Raw genomic sequence first — 19082 nt, 5'->3', positions numbered from 1 at the left:
CCTTACAGGAGCAGTGGATTCGTAGTGAAGGCGCCAAGCCCTAGCGATAACCTTGAGGCAAAAAAAAAAGGAAGAAGAAAGAAAAATACCACTTTAGGCAGAAGCACTATAGATACTGGGCAAAGAACCACACACAGTGCTCCCAGAATATGCTATTTTCTCCATATATGTATATATATATATATATATATATATATATATATATATATATATATATTAATGTGGCTTACTTGCCTTGGGAATCTGGAAAAAAAGGGAGGATTTCTTACTTTCAAAAACAAAGTAAAACTTCTCAGTGTTAGCATGAAGAAGGGGAGAGAGAGAGAGAGGAAGAGAGAGAAGAGGAGAGAAGAGAAGAGAAGAGAAGAGAAGAAGAGAGAAGAGAAGAGAAGAGAAGAAAAGCAGAGCGAAACAGGCTGTTTGGTCCACCCTCTGTAGCTATTGCCACCTTTCAGTTTATGACATACAGAGAAAGGGAGTTTTGATGAAATGAACAAGCAGCCTGAAAGCTAGTCCATCCCCGTGGAAACCACGAGTCCCTTGATGCAGGCAGCTCTTCCTACTTTCCTGTATGCTTTCTTTTGTGTGACTTTGAGAGGGGCTCGCAAATGATTTCTCAGTGTGTGCCTGGCTAAGGCAAGCCATCTGCCTGGAGAGGGAGTAGCCCAGCCGAGTGGGAGCAGAGGAAGCCAGCAAGGACCTCACAGTACCGCACCGGAGCTGGTTTGACTCTTATTGCATGCAGTTTCTGAAGTCAGCAAAAACAGAAATCAAATTAGTCTCCTATTATGCTGGTGGAAGCTCAAGGAAAAGGGGCACTCTAACTGCTTAATTATAACGAGCGATGGAATGGATTACAGAAGAGTGAAGAATGTCTAACATGTGGACCCTGAAGAAGAATGTAAGTTCCTGTTTTCTCATGCTGCTGTGTTTTATTGCTGTGTAATTTTCTTCCTGGCTGGAAGTCATGCTTGGCCAAAATGTAATCATTTCAATGAGAATTTCTAGTGTGGAAAGTTGGCTGCTAATCTTTGCTTAAGACTTTTTTTTCCCTTTTGTTAACTAAGCAACATAACACAAGCTGGAATTCCTGGCAGCAGCTGTGGCAATTCAGCCCAAGACTGACTGAGCACTATAGCCCAAAGTACATCCTATTTCTATGGGATTAACACTGAATGCATTTTTAATTGACTTTCTTAATATAGAATGCACACAGCCCCTCTGTATTGGGCAGCATGCTATTTTAATACTACTGTGGTTAAACTAGTGTAATCACCAGAACCAACAGAATGAGAGATAGTGGAGATTCCTGGTAGTTACAAAACTTTTTTTTTATGACTAGATCACAGTTTTCTCCCCAAATTCTCAAAACTCTGCAATCTCTATGCTAAAAGTTCATATTGCTTTCCTGACCTTACTGGGGAGAATACAATGACACCAAATAGTGGACCGGACTAAAATTGCAAAGGAAGGAAGTATAAAGGGCCACTGCACGTCTCTAGCTACTATTATAATAATGCAAGAAAGAAAGGCAGCAGAAGGACCCCAGCATGTAACCAGCATCAGAGTAACAGCGTGTTCAGACTTTATAAAGATGGATGGCCAGCACAGCCTGTAACTTGCTAGTTTTTGTACACTTCATCTGCTGCACGTCCCAGCTTGGAAATGGATATTCTTTGTGAAGAAAATACTTCTCTAAGCTCACCTACGAACTCACTAATGCAATTAAATGATGACACACGGCTCTACAGCAAGGACTTTAATTCGGGAGGAGAAGTTAACACTTCTGATGCATTTAACTGGACCGTGGACTCGGAAAATCGAACCAACCTTTCCTGTGAGGGCTGTCACTCACCACCATGCTTCTCCTTACTTCAACTCCAGGAGAAAAACTGGTCTGCCTTGTTGACAACTGTAGTGATTATTCTAACCATTGCTGGGAACATACTTGTCATCATGGCAGTGTCTCTAGAGAAAAAGCTGCAGAATGCCACCAACTACTTCCTGATGTCACTTGCCATAGCTGATATGCTGCTGGGTTTCCTTGTCATGCCCGTGTCCATGTTAACCATCCTATATGGTGAGTGGCATTACTTCCTGGCTGTATTCACACTGGTAATAAGAAGCATGTGCATGTCATTAGCAGATGAGCTGGGGCTTGGGGACAAACTAAGTGCAAAGCTTTGTTTATAGACAAGGGTGTACTAGTTACTTAAATTTCACTCTGATGGAGTTTCACATATAAAAGACAGCTTACTAGCTGTGCTCACTGGAGAATTTTTTGTTTTGAAACATGCCATTTTAGGCAGAAATGTTTACAAATGATCCAAGATAATCATAAAAGAGTAACTTGCCCACCTTTCTAAATTTACTTAATTTTTTCTCCTTTAAGTTCCCAAATGCCCCAGCCTTCAGGGCAGAACAGTTTTTATCATTGTCACACAGTTTTCAGCACTTCTAATGGAGTGGTAAAACATTTCCAAATATCTTGAGATATTTTCAGTGATTTCAGATATTTCAGTGGCTCCTGGATTTAATGTTAAGATATACAGAGTCTCCATTATAATAAATGAAATACTACAACTTTAATTGTCCCCTGCCCAGAAAAGCTAATTTGGAGTCATGCCTCTCCATTGCCAACCCCCATCCAACTCTAAAAATGCATATGCATCAACTCCTCTGGTGTGGGGGAAAATGGAAAACAAAAGTGGAAGAGATTAATCTTGCTTTCTTCTCAGCAGAGTTTGAAACAGTCAGATATCTCAGCAAGTCAGCAAACATTAGGATGACTTCAGCAGGAAGCAGAATGTGATATTCTTTCCTAATTATGAGTAATCCAGGTGATATTTCTCCTTTTAAAAGAAGACAATTGAAACTACTGATTGAAATGGTGGATCAGTAGTTTCCAGAACTAGAAACAGTTTATGAATGCTGTCTTTAAAAGGGGACTTTTCTGACCAAATTTTAGGGGGCTAAAAATGTAAATAAATACAGTAATAAAAACCACCCCCTGAAGAGTGTGAAAGAGGAAAGATCTGAACAAGGGAGACAGCTGGCGCCAGTTTGCACAGGGTTATTGGCTCACTGCAAGGTCAGCTGCCACTTGACCATTCAAATGTCACAGCAGGATGATTTCATTAAATTCACTGTCATTTCCCAGACATTCTAGAAAGGCTTGCCACACCCCTTCGACCCCCTCAAAGGCAAAGTCTGGGAGTAGGAGCTGACTCCCAATGGACCTGTTCAGGAACGAAAGCCACACAGCCTGAGTTGGTGGCAGGCACCTGCTTGCAGGGGACCAGCTGGGAATCTCCCTCCTTTCAGGATGCAATGTCACCCTCTAGTGGCAGATACTCCTTGCATAGCCTGTTCGGAGGGAGTTTCTCTGAGCTGGCCCTCCCTTTCTACTCAGATGAGCCAGAAAATACACCATCCTTATCCCCTCCGCAGAAACCTGGATTCCAGCCAAGGCTACCTCATTGCAGAAAGAAAAAAAAATGCAATCGACTACATCAGTTCCGACCAGGCTGAGCATGACTTCCCCCTGGCACTGCTAAGGAAAGAGCTCTCATTTTAGTTTATGCTGTTTACAAATAACTAGAGTGAAAGACAGCTAGTTGAGTTTTTATGCTGCACCCTTTATTCTCCTCTATGTTGTTGGTGGTATTTTGGTCTTGAGAATGTGTTTGAGTGTCTCCTGTCCGTCTGGACCATCCTGAAGGAAAGGGTCTTTGTGATTTTTCTCATGTATACAAATCTACCACAAATGCTCACTACTGTGATCTCTCTCCAAAAACCAAACTACAATACATTGCCTGTGAGACATTCTCCTCCTCCCAGGGTAGGCAACCTACTATAGTGCTCTTTATACTGGAAGGGGGAGGTGGGCTTTAAAACATTCTAATGTTAGGGATCTGCCACTGTACATCCTATTGTGTGTCAAGAACTAGAGGAAAACTGTCCAAATAATTCTAGCTTACAACCAGGGCTGAGAACCAGTGCCTCAAACAGAAGCTGAAAAAATGTGCTCTCTGGATTTCTACCACCTTGGAACACATTAGAAATGAAAATTTCGGGGGCGGGGGAGGGCAGGCAGTATTGCAGCAGGTTAAGTGCACATGGCATGAAGTGCAAGGACCAGGGTAAGGATTCTGGTTTGAGCCCCTGGCTCCCTACCTACAGGGGAGTCTCTTCACAAGCAATGAAGCAGGTCTATAGGTGTTTATCTTTCTCTCCCCCTGTCTGCCCCTCCTCTCTCCATTTCTCTCTGTCCTACCCAACAACAAGGGCGACAAAAATGGGGGGAAATGGCATCCAGGAGTAGTGCAGGCACCAAGCCCCAGCAATAACCCTGGGGGCAAAAAAAAAAACGAAAATTTACCTGCCCACTGCAGACTGACAGAATTAGGACCTCCTGAGTAGGATCCTGTGATTTCATTTTAAGAAGCCATCTAGGAGAAACTGATGCTTAAGTTTGAAACCACTGCCCTGCAGTGATTCTTAGAAGAACACCCTGCTTTTCTTCAGTTTTTTTTTTTTCCATCTCCTGCCTTCCTCCGAATTTGAGTTTAAAAGCCAAAGCATTAGAGGGCAGGGAAATAGATTGGTTATGAAAATGACCTTTTTTTGCCTGATGCTCCAAATTCCCAGGTTCAACCCCCAATACCACCAGAAACCAAAGCTGAGCAGTGCTCTGGTAAAATAATAATAATAATAAAATTCAAAGTATTATTATATAATTATCTCTCCTTTTCATAATAAACAAACCCCAATCAAATTATCTAATTATTTGAACTTTATACCAATAGCATTTATTAAGAGGATACTAAATGCCATCACTGTGGGAGACTGGGCTATTAGAACAACGACCCTGATAAAGAGGTAACCTCAGGGAAGCCACAATCTCTAAGAGATGTGTGACACACAGTGATGGTGCATGCGTGTGTGACAAGCTTCCAGAGAGGTCCTCCAAATAGTACAGTTCTACTCTAAGTCATTAAAAGGAGGACAGACAACCCCACCAATGTGTCCTGGAGTTCTGCTTTCCCAGAGCCCTTCCCCAGTAGGGAAAGAGAAAGACAGGCTGGGAGTATAAATCGACCTGTCAACACCCATGTTCAGTGGGGAAGCAATTACAGAAGCCAAACCTTCTACCTTCTGTATCCCACAATGACCATACTCTCAGAGGGTTAAAGAATAAAATTGGAAGGCTATCAGGGAAGGGGATGGGATACAGAGTTTTGGTAGTAGGTATTGTGTGAAGTTATACCCCTCTTATCCTATCGTTTAGTCAATGTTTTCTTTTTATAAATAAAAAAAAATTTAAAGGAAGGGGGTAAACACACTGCTATATAAATCCCAGCCACATCAAATGTGCAAAGCTTTGTCAGCCAGTACAATTGTATATAATAAGTACAGTTGCTATTCACCATATCTGAAATACTAAAAATGGCTTGTGCTGCCCTATGATGCTACCTGGGCCATCTCCCAGAATCAGAGCTGCTATCACAGGGTGTAATCCACACACCAGAGGAGGTACAAGGCTATCTATACACTCATGCCAACTTTCTGCACTGCAGGTTACCGGTGGCCTCTGCCCAGCAAACTCTGTGCTGTCTGGATTTATCTGGATGTGCTCTTCTCCACGGCCTCCATCATGCATCTCTGTGCCATTTCTCTGGACCGCTATGTTGCCATCCAGAACCCCATACACCACAGCCGATTCAACTCCAGAACAAAGGCTTTTTTGAAAATAATAGCAGTTTGGACCATATCAGTAGGTAAGTGGGAACACTATTTCTGGATCTCACTTCAAATGGCACTCCATGCCTTCCCAAAAGACTTAATGTTTTGTTGCACTGGAACCTGTCTACCTTAATCTGTTTTCTTTGCTACAAGATAATGGTACAAAATGCCAATTATCAGATTTGCCTTATGAAAGCCCAGTCTATTAGTGCTACTGAGGATACAAATGTGTACTGTTTTGCACAGGTAAAAATTACTTATACCAACAGAATCAAACCTGCCTCTAATGGCCATAAACTCAGTCCCAAAAACTCCCCCCAACCTCTGTATTTCAGATTTACCACTTTAATTCTTAAATTTCCCAGAGAATAGGCCTAAACTTTAAATTTCCCAGAGAACATACCTAAACATCTAAACATACACACACACACACACACACACACACACACACACACACACACACACCCAATATGTGAGTTTCTGAGGTCTAAAAAACAACCAGGTACTCAAAGTCAGAGGGGGAGGAGGAAGGTGGCAGAACTTGCTCAGGGGTAAGGACATGTCAGGCTAGTCAGTGTCTCTGACACCCTTCCTGTTAGGACAGCACAGGATATCAACCTGCCTCCCTCACGTTGATTACACATTTACCTCTTGCCAATATTGATATCTTCTGTCACCCAACAGTCTAGTCTGAAAATTCCAGGTAATGGAAGTTAACAGGGCAGTTCCAGGGAGCTAAGTCAATTGTAACTGTTACCTCAGCAGGTTTGGTTTATAATCAAATATTCATGGGGTCTGTCTTCAAGTGGCAAAGTTTTTGCAGACAGAAACGCTGCATCTGTTTGTGGCCATGTAGGTACCACTATCAGCTAGCATGAGAAAATTCAGGACATGATGGCAGTTTAAAATTAAGGGTTTGTGTGGGGGCTAGCTACATTTTTTTAATAATTAAAAATTAAATCAAACAGTTCAGCCAGTGAAACAAGCACTTTACTGAGTGCAAAATTCCAGGTTCATACCCAGACACCACACGGAGCACCATGACACTATAGCAGCTCCACAGAGGTAGATCAGTGTTATAATGACACTCCTTCTGTTTCCTCTTTTCATGACCTCTGAAATAAAAAATAAAATACAAAAGTGACCCCAGGGGGACAGGTGGTGGCACACCTGGTTGAGCGCACATGTTATAGAGCACAAGGAGCCAGGTTCAAGTCTCCAGTCCCCACCTGCAGGGGGAAAGCTTCACAAGTGATGAAGTAGGGCTGCAGGTGTCTCTCTGTCTCTCTTCCTCTTTATAACCCCCTTCCTTCTCAATTTCTGGCTATATCTAGCCAATAAATAAATATGGATTTACAAAAAAAAAAAAAAGGTATTTTTTTTAAAAGTCACCCCAGGAGCAGAGAAACTGCATATTCAAGGTCCTGGGACCTCAAACCCCCACACCCGGCCCCAACACACACACACACAGAGGGGGAGAGAGAGAGAGAAAGAGAGAGAGAGAGAATTAACTGACTTGTGCAAGGCCCCACAACTAGTAAGCTGCACAGTGAAGATTTTAGATTGTGAGTGAACCAATAAATGGTACATTCCTATGATTTTCAAATTTTTTGATGTCTTGTCTATTGTCCAACATAAGTTTCTTATTACAGTTTGAGGTAGATATAGTGTACTTATTTGACAGGTTAGGAGATTAGAGTTTAATGGGCTTTGAGACTTGTTGGTCACCTATCCAACTCTAAGCTTCTAGCACAAGCAGTGCTCTTAGTGATGAAGAAACCATATTCCTTACGTAGTATGTTCTTTGCTCACCCAATTGCTTGTGGTTTCTGGGCCTATGCAACCTTGAACTCACTCTACTAGGAGGAAGAGAATTAAGATCTAGTGGGTCTTAGTCTCAGTTGCAGTAAGAACTCATGGGGAACATGCTGATGTAGTTGGACCCATTGTAAGTGATACTAAGGAAAAGCCTGAACTGAGAACTGACTGTAAGACTGACTATCAAAGCAGAGGGTACAATTAGCAGAAGATGCAGTTGTGCAAATGAAGCCAAACTATTGTCAACTTTACTGTGGTTTCTTCTTGTAGTATATGCCCCACTGGTGAGACAGATACTGGGACAGACACTTAACTTTCACCATCACAGCCATACCTACCCCTCCACCAAGCTTAATAGTGGTAACAGTAGTTATGGGTATTTCTGAGCAATGATTACAGCCTAATAGTGTACAGAGCTCCTGAGTAGAAGTCAACCTGGATCATTTTCACTCCCTAACCCATGTTCTTTCTAGATCCCAATAGGAATCTGGCTCCCACTCCCCTAGCTGTCTCTTCAAGAGGCAAGGAGGCCAGAATGGTTTGGAGGTACTAGTCAGAGACCCAATTTATCCATCTGGTCAAACATTTACTGTGTTGCTACTACTTTGTGGATACATGAATATGAATAAAATACACTTTTAGAAATTGCTTACAATAAGATATAAAAAAACTAGATAAGGAAACAGGGGGAGGGGAGGATTAAAAAGATTCTAGACTACCAGTCTGTGAGATAGATATATAACCAAGGAAGGACAGTGAGGAAATTTAAAAGATTATGGGCCATTCAGTGACACACCCAACTGAGTACACATGTTACCATGTGCAAAGACCTGGATTCAACATCCTGGTACCCACCTGCAGGGGGAAAGTTTCACAAGCAGTGAAACAATGCTATAGGACTCCCTCCCCCTCCTCCTCTTCCCCTCACCTCCCTCCCCCCACCCCTCTGCCTTCTCTTTTTCTATCTCCCCTTCTACCATGATTTCTCTGTCTCAACCCAGTCAATCAATAAATCAATAAAATATTTTTGAAATTAGTTGTAATTGAAAGCCTTTAGAAACTTAGCACAATTATTCTACTGAATTTTCTCCTACTGCATTCATCCCTTATTTTGTTTGTTGACATTGCTTTATATGTAGGCCCTTGGTAGAGGGTACATATGAAGTCTAACTTGATTTCTTCTACCAATTATTAAAGCTATATCAGTACCCATTGATATGATCAAATTTTCCATTTATCAATATCTAATTCTTAATGAATTTACAAATACTGCACTGCCACTGCATTCCTGGAATATAGTGATAAAGGAGATTAGCTATGGATGACTACGTTATTTGTTCTTCTTAGTCTTACAAGGTTTCTTTCTCTAGCCTCATTAAATTTGGGAGGGGGGGGGGTTGTTCCTGCCCTGTAGACCTGAAATACTTAAATAGGAAAGTTCCTAAAAGGATATGGAAAATATGGTTCAAAACTTTAGCCCTAATGCCTTTTCAAATGACATTTTTAATTTGATATCTAACCTGTGTAATAATTATTTCACTTATATTTTCTTTTTTAAGTTTTTATTATGAATAGACACAGAATCACATATTTTCCACCTCATCTCAGGTTACTAGGTGCATACAAATCTTAAGATGCAATATTTTATAATGATTGCTTTATTATTAAATACAATGATTCTTGTCTTAAAAGTCTGTATCATATGGTATTAGCATAACATTAGAAAACTCTGCGAGTTTTCTCTTAGTTATATTTCTTACACATATCTTACTTCTATTATGATGAAACTTCTAACTTAATATTTAAAAATCTATTTCTTGTGAGTCACATAAAAGTTTGGCTTTTTTTGTTGTTGATTTTTTTCCCCATGTATGGGACTTCACTACTCCAGGTTGATTCCTTCCAGATAGAGAGGTAGAAACAGAGAGAGGACAGAAAACACCACAGCCCCAAAGTTTCTTTCCGTGTGATAGGAACAGAGTTCCAACCTGGGTTGTGTGCATAACAAGTGCTGTAGTCAAGTGGGCTATTTTGCCAGCACAAAAGCTTGCTTGTTTTAATGTAGTTAATTTTTCTCACTGAAGTTAGAACTTTTACTCCATTTACATTTAATATAACTCAGGTCTTTGGGTTTAAATGTATACTTTTACAAAACTCTCTGTCTTTAGTCTCTCTTCTAATCAAGGTCTGTCAGTTCATTTTTCCCCTTCCTAAGTTTGTTAGTTATTTTTTAAATCCATTTAGTGATACAACTTTTAGCTTTGGCCCTGTATAAATTATTGTTTCTACCACTTCCTAGGTAGTATGAAATCATTAGACTATTTTACTTTATTTTCCACTGGGTTTTGTTTAATTTGTTCCTCGGTTCTAATTCTGTGCACTTATTTATCTAATTATGAGAAAGAGAGAGAAGAGAGGACATGCAACCCAGGGGATCGAACCAGGAATCTCATGGTTGAGAGTCTAATGTTTCATCCACTGTGCCACTTCCCAGGCCCCTCTATATACCTTTTTAAAACCTGTAAAATATAAGAATTCTATTTACTCAGAATTTATTCCATGTTGACACTTTGTTACTGTTTATTGTTTTTGTCATTACTATGGTCTCCCTGGAACTATATGCCTTATTTCTAGAGAACTTTTAAAATGTAGTTTTCCCCTAAACTTTTTTATTTTTGCTTTTTTTTTCTTTGCTTACAAACATGTGGTGACCATACTGAGTTTCTTCCTCCATAAAGTAGTCTTTTAGCAGGCAGTAAGAATAAATCACCCCACCAGTCAAGGGCTGAATTTACTTTAATACTGACCTGTCTTTAGTTTACCTTTAGGTGTGTTTCTTCACCATCCCAGATAAAAGCCCAAGGCACTTTTCTTTTTTGAAGCAGTTTGAATTCTAGTTTTTATCCTCTCAGTAGGACACAGCTGCTAACTTTATTAGCTACTCACTCTCAGACTCTTCCTCTAACAAATTGGTAAATGCCTTGAAGGGAAAGGTAACATCTTACTCTGAGGCTCTGTATTTTGCTCCAGAATGTTCAATCTTAAATCCTTCCTGCCTTGGTAGCCCTAGCTAAACTCCAGACACAAGGTTCTAGGGCACTGAATCTGCTTTATTTGATAGTAATATTACCATGCCTTCTCCTTTCAGTTTCAAGTTTTCTAGTGCTTCTTTTCTTCTGCCTTTATCTTTGCTTCTTTGCCATATATATATATATATATATATATATATATATATATATATATATATATATATATATATATTTCTGTATGTACACTTACTGGTGTTTTATTTTTTAACTAAATCTGGCAGTCTCTACCTTTTAATACTGAAATTCAGTCTGTTTTCTATGAACATTTTATTCCCCTTATTTTAGTTTTCTATACATTCTTTGTAATAGTTTCTTTTTTCCCATTTAATGTATTTGCTAATTTGCAAGATGTCTGCTTCCTCTATTAAGTCCTAATTTGTTTCTATTTCTACTTGTCTTTTCCATTACTTTATGATTATATTCTCACTCCAAAAAGTTATTAGTACACTGATATTTCTATTAATATATCTAAAATAGTAATTCCACTAAATAATTTTATTTCATTTTTTCTGAATCATACCTATCTCTAAAATGTTAAGAATAATCTAGTAGTGTAATATATATTTTTAAGAAAGTAAAAAACAGAAATCATAAAATCAAATATAAATAAACCTAATTTATGAAAAATAATAAACTGACATGGCTAATATCAATGAGTAAAAACAGATATATGTGTATGTATATGTATATTATGAATAATAGGCCAAGGATTAATTTTGCTAATGTTCAAAGAGCACCTACATTTTTTTTCTTTTTTTTCCTTTTTTTATTTATTTATTTATTTTTATTTTTATTTATTTTTATTTATTTTTTTATTTATTATCTTTATTTATTTATTGGATAGAGACAGCCAGAAGTCGAGAGGAAGGGGGAGACAGAGAGGGAGAGACACAGAGAGACACCTGCAGCCCTGCTTCACCACTTGCAAAGCTTTTCCCCTGCAGGTGAGGACCGGGGGCTCGAACCTGGGTCCTTGTGCACTGTAACATGTGCACTCAACCAGGTGCGCCACCACCCAGGCCCGAGCACCTACATTTTTATAAACAAAAAAATGTCTAAGAAGAAGAAGTAATTCATGGCGGGCCTGGTAGGGTGCACCCAGCTAAGCACACATATTATCACATGCAAGGACCCAGGTTCATCCCCCTCTTCTCCCTATCTAGCCACCCCTTCTGTCTCAATTTTTCTGTCTTATTAATTAAAATAGAAAAAAGGGGGGAGGAATGGCTACCAGGAGTGCTGGATTTATAATGCTGTCACCAAGCCCCAATAATAACCCCTGTGGCAAATAAAAATAAATAAATAAGGTAATTCACATATAATTCATTTGAAATGGCACTAAAGTTTATGAAAAAGATGTTCAGTCTCTAACCATAATTACCATTCAATTGAAAACTAATCAGGGAGTTGGGTGGTAGCACAGCAGGTTAAGCACATGTGGCACAAAGCGCAAGGACCGGCATAAGGGTCCCCATTCGAGCCACTGGCTCCCCACCTGGAGGGGAGTTACTTCACAAGTGGTGAAGCAGGTCTGAAGGTGTCCTTCTCTCTTCCCCTCCTCTCTCCATTTTTCTCTGTCCTATCCAACAACAAGGACATCAATAGCAATAATTACAAAAATAAAAACAATAAGGGCAACAGAAAGGAAAATAAATAAACAACAAAAAAAATTTTTTAAATAGATATCCTCCTTTGATGTTGTATAAAAAAAAAAAAAGGAAAAAAAAAGGAGCCAGACAGTGGCGCACCTAATTGAGCACACACATTTCAGTGTGGAAGGACCCATTTTCGAGCCCCTGGTCCCCACCTGTAGGGGAAAAGCTTCAGGAATGGTGAAGCAGGACTGCAGATGTCTCTGTCTCTCTCCTTCTCTATCTCCTCCTTCCCTCTCAATTTCTCTGTTACTATCCAGTAAATAAATAAAAGAAAAAAATTAAAAAAGAAAACAAAAAACAATAATGCATTATCACCATTTACCTATTTGCTTGGCAAAATTTAAAATGAGTGAAAATATTCAGTGTGGGTTCAAATGCAGTGCCAGATATGGTCAGATCATGAATTCTTTTTGTTCTTGGACAATATCTTAACAGTTATTAAAAGTTTGACCTACCAAATCCCACTGTAAGCTCTATCCTACACATTGAATATTAAGGACTATTTAAGCCACAATTTTGGGTGATGGAAGAAAAGTGGGAAGGCTGGGTTATGGTTATATATATAGTTTTAAATATTTATTTATTGTCTATAGAGAGAGAGCGATTGAGAGGGAAGGAGAGAGAGAGATGCCTATAGCACTGTTACACCACTTGTGAAGTTTTCCCCCTGTGGGTGGGGGCTGGAGCCTTGAACCCAGGTCTTGTACATGATAATGTGTGCATTCAACCAGTTGTGTTACCACCTAGCTCCTGTATATATTATTCTTACCTAAATTACAGAGTATTTTACAGCTGGTAAATGAAGGGTTGAAGATACTTGATATCCTGCTGGAGAAATAAATACTCATGATGCTAAATGAAGTCTTGGGTAGCATGCATGGCTCAAGCCCATTCTGGTAAAGTGTGCAAGAGCACAAGGGATATACATGTGCTGATGCTGGGAAACTTGAAACACTCTACACTTGCCAAGAAGATGGAAGTATAAAGATTGTCTGGGTTATTAGTTTGTCCCTTATACACATTTATATGGTTTTGTCATAATTACTGTTCCAATGATGATAAACTAACTGCTTTGGATGACTAAGAATGAAATATTTATACCCGTCCCTCATGGGAGACATGGCTTTGAGGAGGTGGTGGCTACTTGTAAGAGTTTTCTGGAATCTGACACATGGTGGCCTTAATTTGTCATTTGTTAGCACAGATAATTCATGTTTCCTTGCACTAAATTTGTTTTTTTAGATTTCCTGCTACCAGGATGGGTATCATAGAACAGTGAGCAGTGAAGCAGGGCCGTAGGTGTCTCTGTCTCTCTCCCTCTATCATCCCCTTCCCTCTTGATTTCTGTCTCTATCCAATAAATAAATATAATTTTAAAAAATTTTAAAGAATTTTGGTCTATACTCTCAGAGGTTTCTGAACTCCAATTCCATCAGGACCCAGAGAGAGAAGGGGGGCAATAAGAACACTCAGAATAGTAGGTATTACTCAGAAAGAAAGAGAAGGCAGAAGCATAGGGGGAAAATGGGCAAATAGGAGGCCAGGCAGTGGCCATGAGGGCTTAGCCTGCTATGCATTCTTAATGCACTACCAGTCATCTGACAATGCTTGTTTTTTTGTCCTCACATATATAACCTTTATATAATCTTAAGTATTTTTCTTTTACAACTTGTAACTTTTTAAAGTCTTATTTTAGTGAGAACGAGAGAGAAGAGTGGTCCGGGAGGTGGCGCAGTGATAAAGCTTTGGACTCTCAAGCATGAGGTTCTGAGTTCGATCCCCGACAGCAAATGTGCCAGAGTGATATCTGGTTCTTTCTCTCCTCCTATCTTTCTCATAAATAAATAAAATCTTTAAAAAGAAAGAAATAAAGAAAGAGAGAGAAGAAAGAAAGAGAAGAGAAGAATGAGAGAGAGAAAGGAAGGAAGGAAGGAAGGAAGGAAGGAAGGAAGGAAGGAAGGAAGGAAGGAAGGGAGGAAGGAAGGAAGGGAGGGAGGGAGGGAGGGAGGGAGGGAGGAAGAAAAGAGCAGAGCACTGCTCAGCTCTGGCTTATGGTAGTGCTGGAGATAGAAACTGTGACCTTGAACTCTCAGACATGACAATCGAAGGCACAACCACTGTGTTATCTCCCTAACTCATGAACTCACTCTACGTTTTGACTCATTATTACAGTTTCCTTTACCACTACAGATTTATAAAGAAATTCTGATGTATTTTTATTTATTGCTTTTATGGTTTTGTTTTACACATTTAGTCTTTACCACTTAGAATTTAACCAGTGTTTTTTTCTCTTTACAGCTACCTATTACCCCAAGCCTATTTATTATACTTGTCTATTAATGTGATATGCACCTGTGTGACCTACTACTGAATGTCCATGTGTATCAGGGTTTATTTCTGAACCTTCTTTTCTGACCTTTTGACCAACCTACTCATTAATCTATAGAATATTTGAGAGTATTATTATCTTAGTGCTAGAATGCCTCAGTACTCTGATTTTTCTAGTTTTTCTTGGTCATTTTTGTTCCTTTTTATGATCTTAGAAGCAGCAAACCTGCTTTCTCCTGCCACTTTAGATGATTTTAATTGTTCACTTCTAATTGTTCTAGAGAAAAAAATATTTTCTTGGAATCACATGTAACTACACAAGTCAACTTTCCAGACCTTCTGTCTTGCATGTCTATAAACTTTTTTTTTTTGGTCCAATTTTTCCTGTTTTTGAGCAGCTTCAAATTCTTTACGGAACTAAATAAATTGTATAAATAAATATAACTAAAGTTTTAGCACTCAGGTCTTGAAAAGTTGCATACAAATTTAGAAGCAAGAGGCACAATAGTGAAATATATGTTTGGTTTTACTCTATCTATTGGTTTTACTCTGTCATACTCTATCTGCTGAAAAGAATGCTTGAGAAAAGTCAGAGTAAATTTGTTTAACAAACTGGACTTCACACTGGAAGGTGTACTGTTTGCTGACTTGGTGCTGGCACATGTCCCCAGCTCCCATTGGAAGGAGAAAAGCCTCTGAGAAGCTTCAACCCTTTAGGTTCCTCCCTCTAGAATTTAGAGGGGCCGGGTGGTGGTGCACCTGGTTGAGCATACACATGACCATGTGCAAGGATCCAGGTTCAGGTCCCCAGTTCTCAAAGAGGGAAAGCTTCACACATGGTGAAGCAGTGCTGTGTAGTATTTCTCCCTATCTCCTCTTTCTTTATTTCTATCTCTATCCAATAAAATAAAAATAAATTTAAAAAATATAATGCAGTCAATTCATAGTGCAGGCATCAAGCCCCAGTGATAACCCTGGAGGCAAAAAAAAAAAAAAAAAAAAAAGGGCTGAGCGGTAGTGCAGCGGGTTAAGCATAGGTGGCACTAAGTGCAAGGACCCCCTTAAGGACGCTGGTTTGAGCCCTGGGCTCTCCCCCTGCAATGGAGGCACTTCACAGGTGTTGAAGCCGGTCTACAGGTGTCTATCTTTCTCTCCCCCCCATCTTCCCCATCTCTCTCCATTTCTCTCTGTCCCATCTAACAATGATGACATCAGTAACAGCAACAATAACTATAGCAACAATAAAAAACAAGGGCAACAAAAAAGGAAAATAAATAAATATTGAAAAAATGAATCCTTCAAGATTATGACTATTCCTTTATTGCCAGGTGTCAGTTTAACAAGTAAATTTCAGAGATTCAAAGTAAGTAGGATAGAATGAAACTGGGTTAGCTGTTTTCTCTTCTATCACTTTTGAGATCACATTATAGGTTAGCATCTACCAGGATATAAAAAGAAAACAAGACAGCTTTATTAGTCCAGACTTGCCTTTCCCTCAATTCTTCTTTAATCTTATTTCTCTCCTGGTAGACATGAATCATCTCCCTTTCTTCATCTTTTTTTGCATTGTCATACCCAAAGATCTAGGAGGGAGCTCTGAGTATCACTCAGGCCTGCAAGTGAGTAGGTCAGTGTCCAGGAATGGGATGCCCACAATCATGTGGACAGAGGCTAAGTTACTACAACGAGAATTCAAGTAGCTAGTCATACTGTCACTACCCTAAACAAAGATTCCACCACTTGGTCTCCATCTATTTCTCTTGTCTACTAAATGTAGCAATCATTTCCCTGCTCTATTCACAGAAAATATAGCTGGGAGAGGACACCCCACCTGACCCAATCCAAACACTTATAAACATCATGTGGTAGAGCACATCATAGAAAGACTATGCTTTGGGAGGCTGTCTTTGCCCTTCAGAACTGTCATGCATAAGTAAGAGGGTATTTCATGGCTTCACATGGTGAAGCCATGCTGCAGATTATTTCTTCCTCTCCATGTTCTCTTCCTCTATTTCTATCTCTGTCTCAGAGTGACAGTGTGCTCAGGCCTATTTCAATCTCTATCCAATAAAATAAAAATAAATTTAAAAAATATGTTGGGAGCCACCAGTAGCGCATTGGGTTAAGGACACATGGCACGAAGCACAAGGACCAGTATGAGGATTGGGGTTCAAGCCCCTGGCTTCCCACCTGCAGTGGGGGTTGTTTTACAAGTGGTGAAGCAGGTCTGCAGGTGTATATCTTTCACAGGTTGCTCAACCTGAGAAAATGACATCTTCTCTCTGTACAGACTGTAGAGACAACACATTTCAATAAGAATTTTTAAAAAATGCTTTGTGGCCACTAGAAACCAGTGAGGCACTAAATGATCCCATGATAAAAAGAAATGCTTTATACCCTTTGTCAGGATGTTGAGTTGGCATGCCTCATGATGGTGCATTTCCTTGTTCATTCACTTGTCATTCTTTGTAGGAGATGGGTAGGGGCAAGACTGGGACTTTTGTTGCTCTTAGCAACATTAAAAGCTGATGAAAAGCTTCCATAAAAAAAGCAATCTCCTGCCGATCTCCTGACTAGGGCTGTCAGAAACCTGTAGGCTATTCAGGTATCTCCTTTCTCCAAACCACTGTTACACAGCCAAGAAGGCAAAGGCTGTCACCAAGTCATTAGGCAGAATGAGTCATCTGAACATTATGTTATCATCAGTTCCCTTCATATCCTCCTTGCTGTTTCCTTATTTTTTTAAATTCCTTTATTGGGGAATTAATGCTTTACATTTGACAGTAAATTCAATAGTTTGTACATGCATAATATTTCCCAGTTTTCCATATAACAATACAACCCCCACTAGGTCCTCTGTCATCCTTTTTGGACCGGTTTTCTCCACCCAACCCAGAGTCTTTTACTTTGGAGCAATGAGCCAATTCCAGTTCAGGTTCTACTTGTTTTCTCTCTTCTGATATTGTTTTTCAACTTCTGCCTGAGAGTGAGATCATCCCATATTCATCTTCTGTTTCTGACTTATTTTACTTAACATGAATTTTTCAAGGTCCATCCAAGATGAGCTGAAAACAGTGGTCACCATTTTTAATAGTTGAGTAGTATTCCATTGTGTATATATACCACAACTTGTTCAGCCATTCATCTGTTGTTGGACACCTGGGTTGCTTCCAGGTTTTGGCTACTACAAATTGTGCTACTAAGAACATATGTGTACACAGATATTTTTGGATGTATGTGTTGGGTTCCTTAGGATATAGCCCCAGGAGAAAAATTGCAGGATCATAGGGTAGGTCCATTTCTAGCCTTCTGAGAGTTCTCCATACTGTTCTCCACAGAGGTTGGACCAATTGACATTCCCACCAGCAGTGAAGGAGGGTTCCTTTGACCCCACACCCTCTCCAGCATTTGCTGCTGTTATCTTTTCTGATGTATGACATTCTCACAGGAGTGAAGTGGTATCTCACTGTTGTCTTTATTTGCATTTCTCTGACAATCAAAGACTTGGAGCATTTTTTTCATGTGTTTCTCAGCCTTTTGGATCTCTTCTGTGGTGAATATTCTGTCCAAGTCTTCTCCCCATTTTTGGATGGATGGGGTTATTTGTTGTTTTGTTGAGTTTGGCAAGCTCTTTATATATTCTGGTTATTAGTCTCTTGTCTGATGCATGGCATGTAAAGACCTCCTCTCATTCTGTGAGGGGTCTCTTGTTTTGGGCAGTGTTTTCTTTTGCTGTGCAGAAGCTTTTTAATTTGATGTAGTCCCATAGGTTTACACTTGCCTTAGTCTTCTTTGTAATTGGATTCGTTTCATTGAAGATGTCTTTGAAATGTATGTGGAAAAGAGTTCTGCCAATATTTTCCTCTAAGTATCTGATAGTTTCTGGTCTAACATTCAAGTCCTTGATCCACCTGGAATTTACTTTTGTATTTGGTGAAATATAGTGGTTCAGTTTCATTCTTCTGTATGTTTCAACCTATTTTTTCAACACCATTTATGTTGAAGAGACTTTGCTTTCCCCATTTAATAGTTCGGGCACCTTTGTCAAAGATTAGATGTGCATAGGTGTGGGGGCTTACTTCTGGGCTTTCAATTCTATTCCATTGGTCATTCATGTCTATTCATGTTCCAGTACCAAGCAGTTTTGATTACAATAGCCGTATAATACAATTTGAGATCTGGGAGTGTGATGCCTCTAGTTCTGTTCTTTCTTCTCAAAATTGTTTTGGCAATTCTAGGTTTTTTCTGGTTCCAGAGAAACATTTGTGGTATTTTTTTTCTATTCTCCTAAAAAATGTGCTTGGGATCTTGATGGGGATAGCATTAAATTTGTATATGGCTCAGGGTAGTATATTCATTTTGATTATGTTAATTCTTCCAACCCATGGAATATCTTTCCTTTCTCATTGGGCACTCGATAGATATCTTGCCATTCTCTTCTGCCTGT

The 19082-nt window shown here is 39.5% G+C and overlaps 1 protein-coding gene across 1 annotated transcript in view; it reads left to right on the top strand.

Annotated features, from left to right (window-relative positions):
* Positions 1–458: 458 nt before the first annotated feature.
* HTR2A (5-hydroxytryptamine receptor 2A) overlaps positions 459–19082 on the top strand; it is a 78271-nt gene continuing 59647 nt past the window's right edge. The window contains exons 1-2 of the mRNA XM_007521214.3: positions 459–2080; positions 5580–5780. Coding sequence (XP_007521276.1) covers positions 1666–2080; positions 5580–5780 — 616 coding nt within the window. The 5' untranslated portion in view covers positions 459–1665. The remainder of the gene's footprint in view (positions 2081–5579; positions 5781–19082) is intronic.

Source organism: Erinaceus europaeus, chromosome 7, assembly GCF_950295315.1.
Source record: "Erinaceus europaeus chromosome 7, mEriEur2.1, whole genome shotgun sequence".
NCBI classification, from domain to species: Eukaryota; Metazoa; Chordata; class Mammalia; order Eulipotyphla; family Erinaceidae; genus Erinaceus; species Erinaceus europaeus.
The sequence above is the reverse complement of the archived record's forward strand: the minus strand, read 5'-3'. Positions and strand labels throughout refer to the sequence as shown.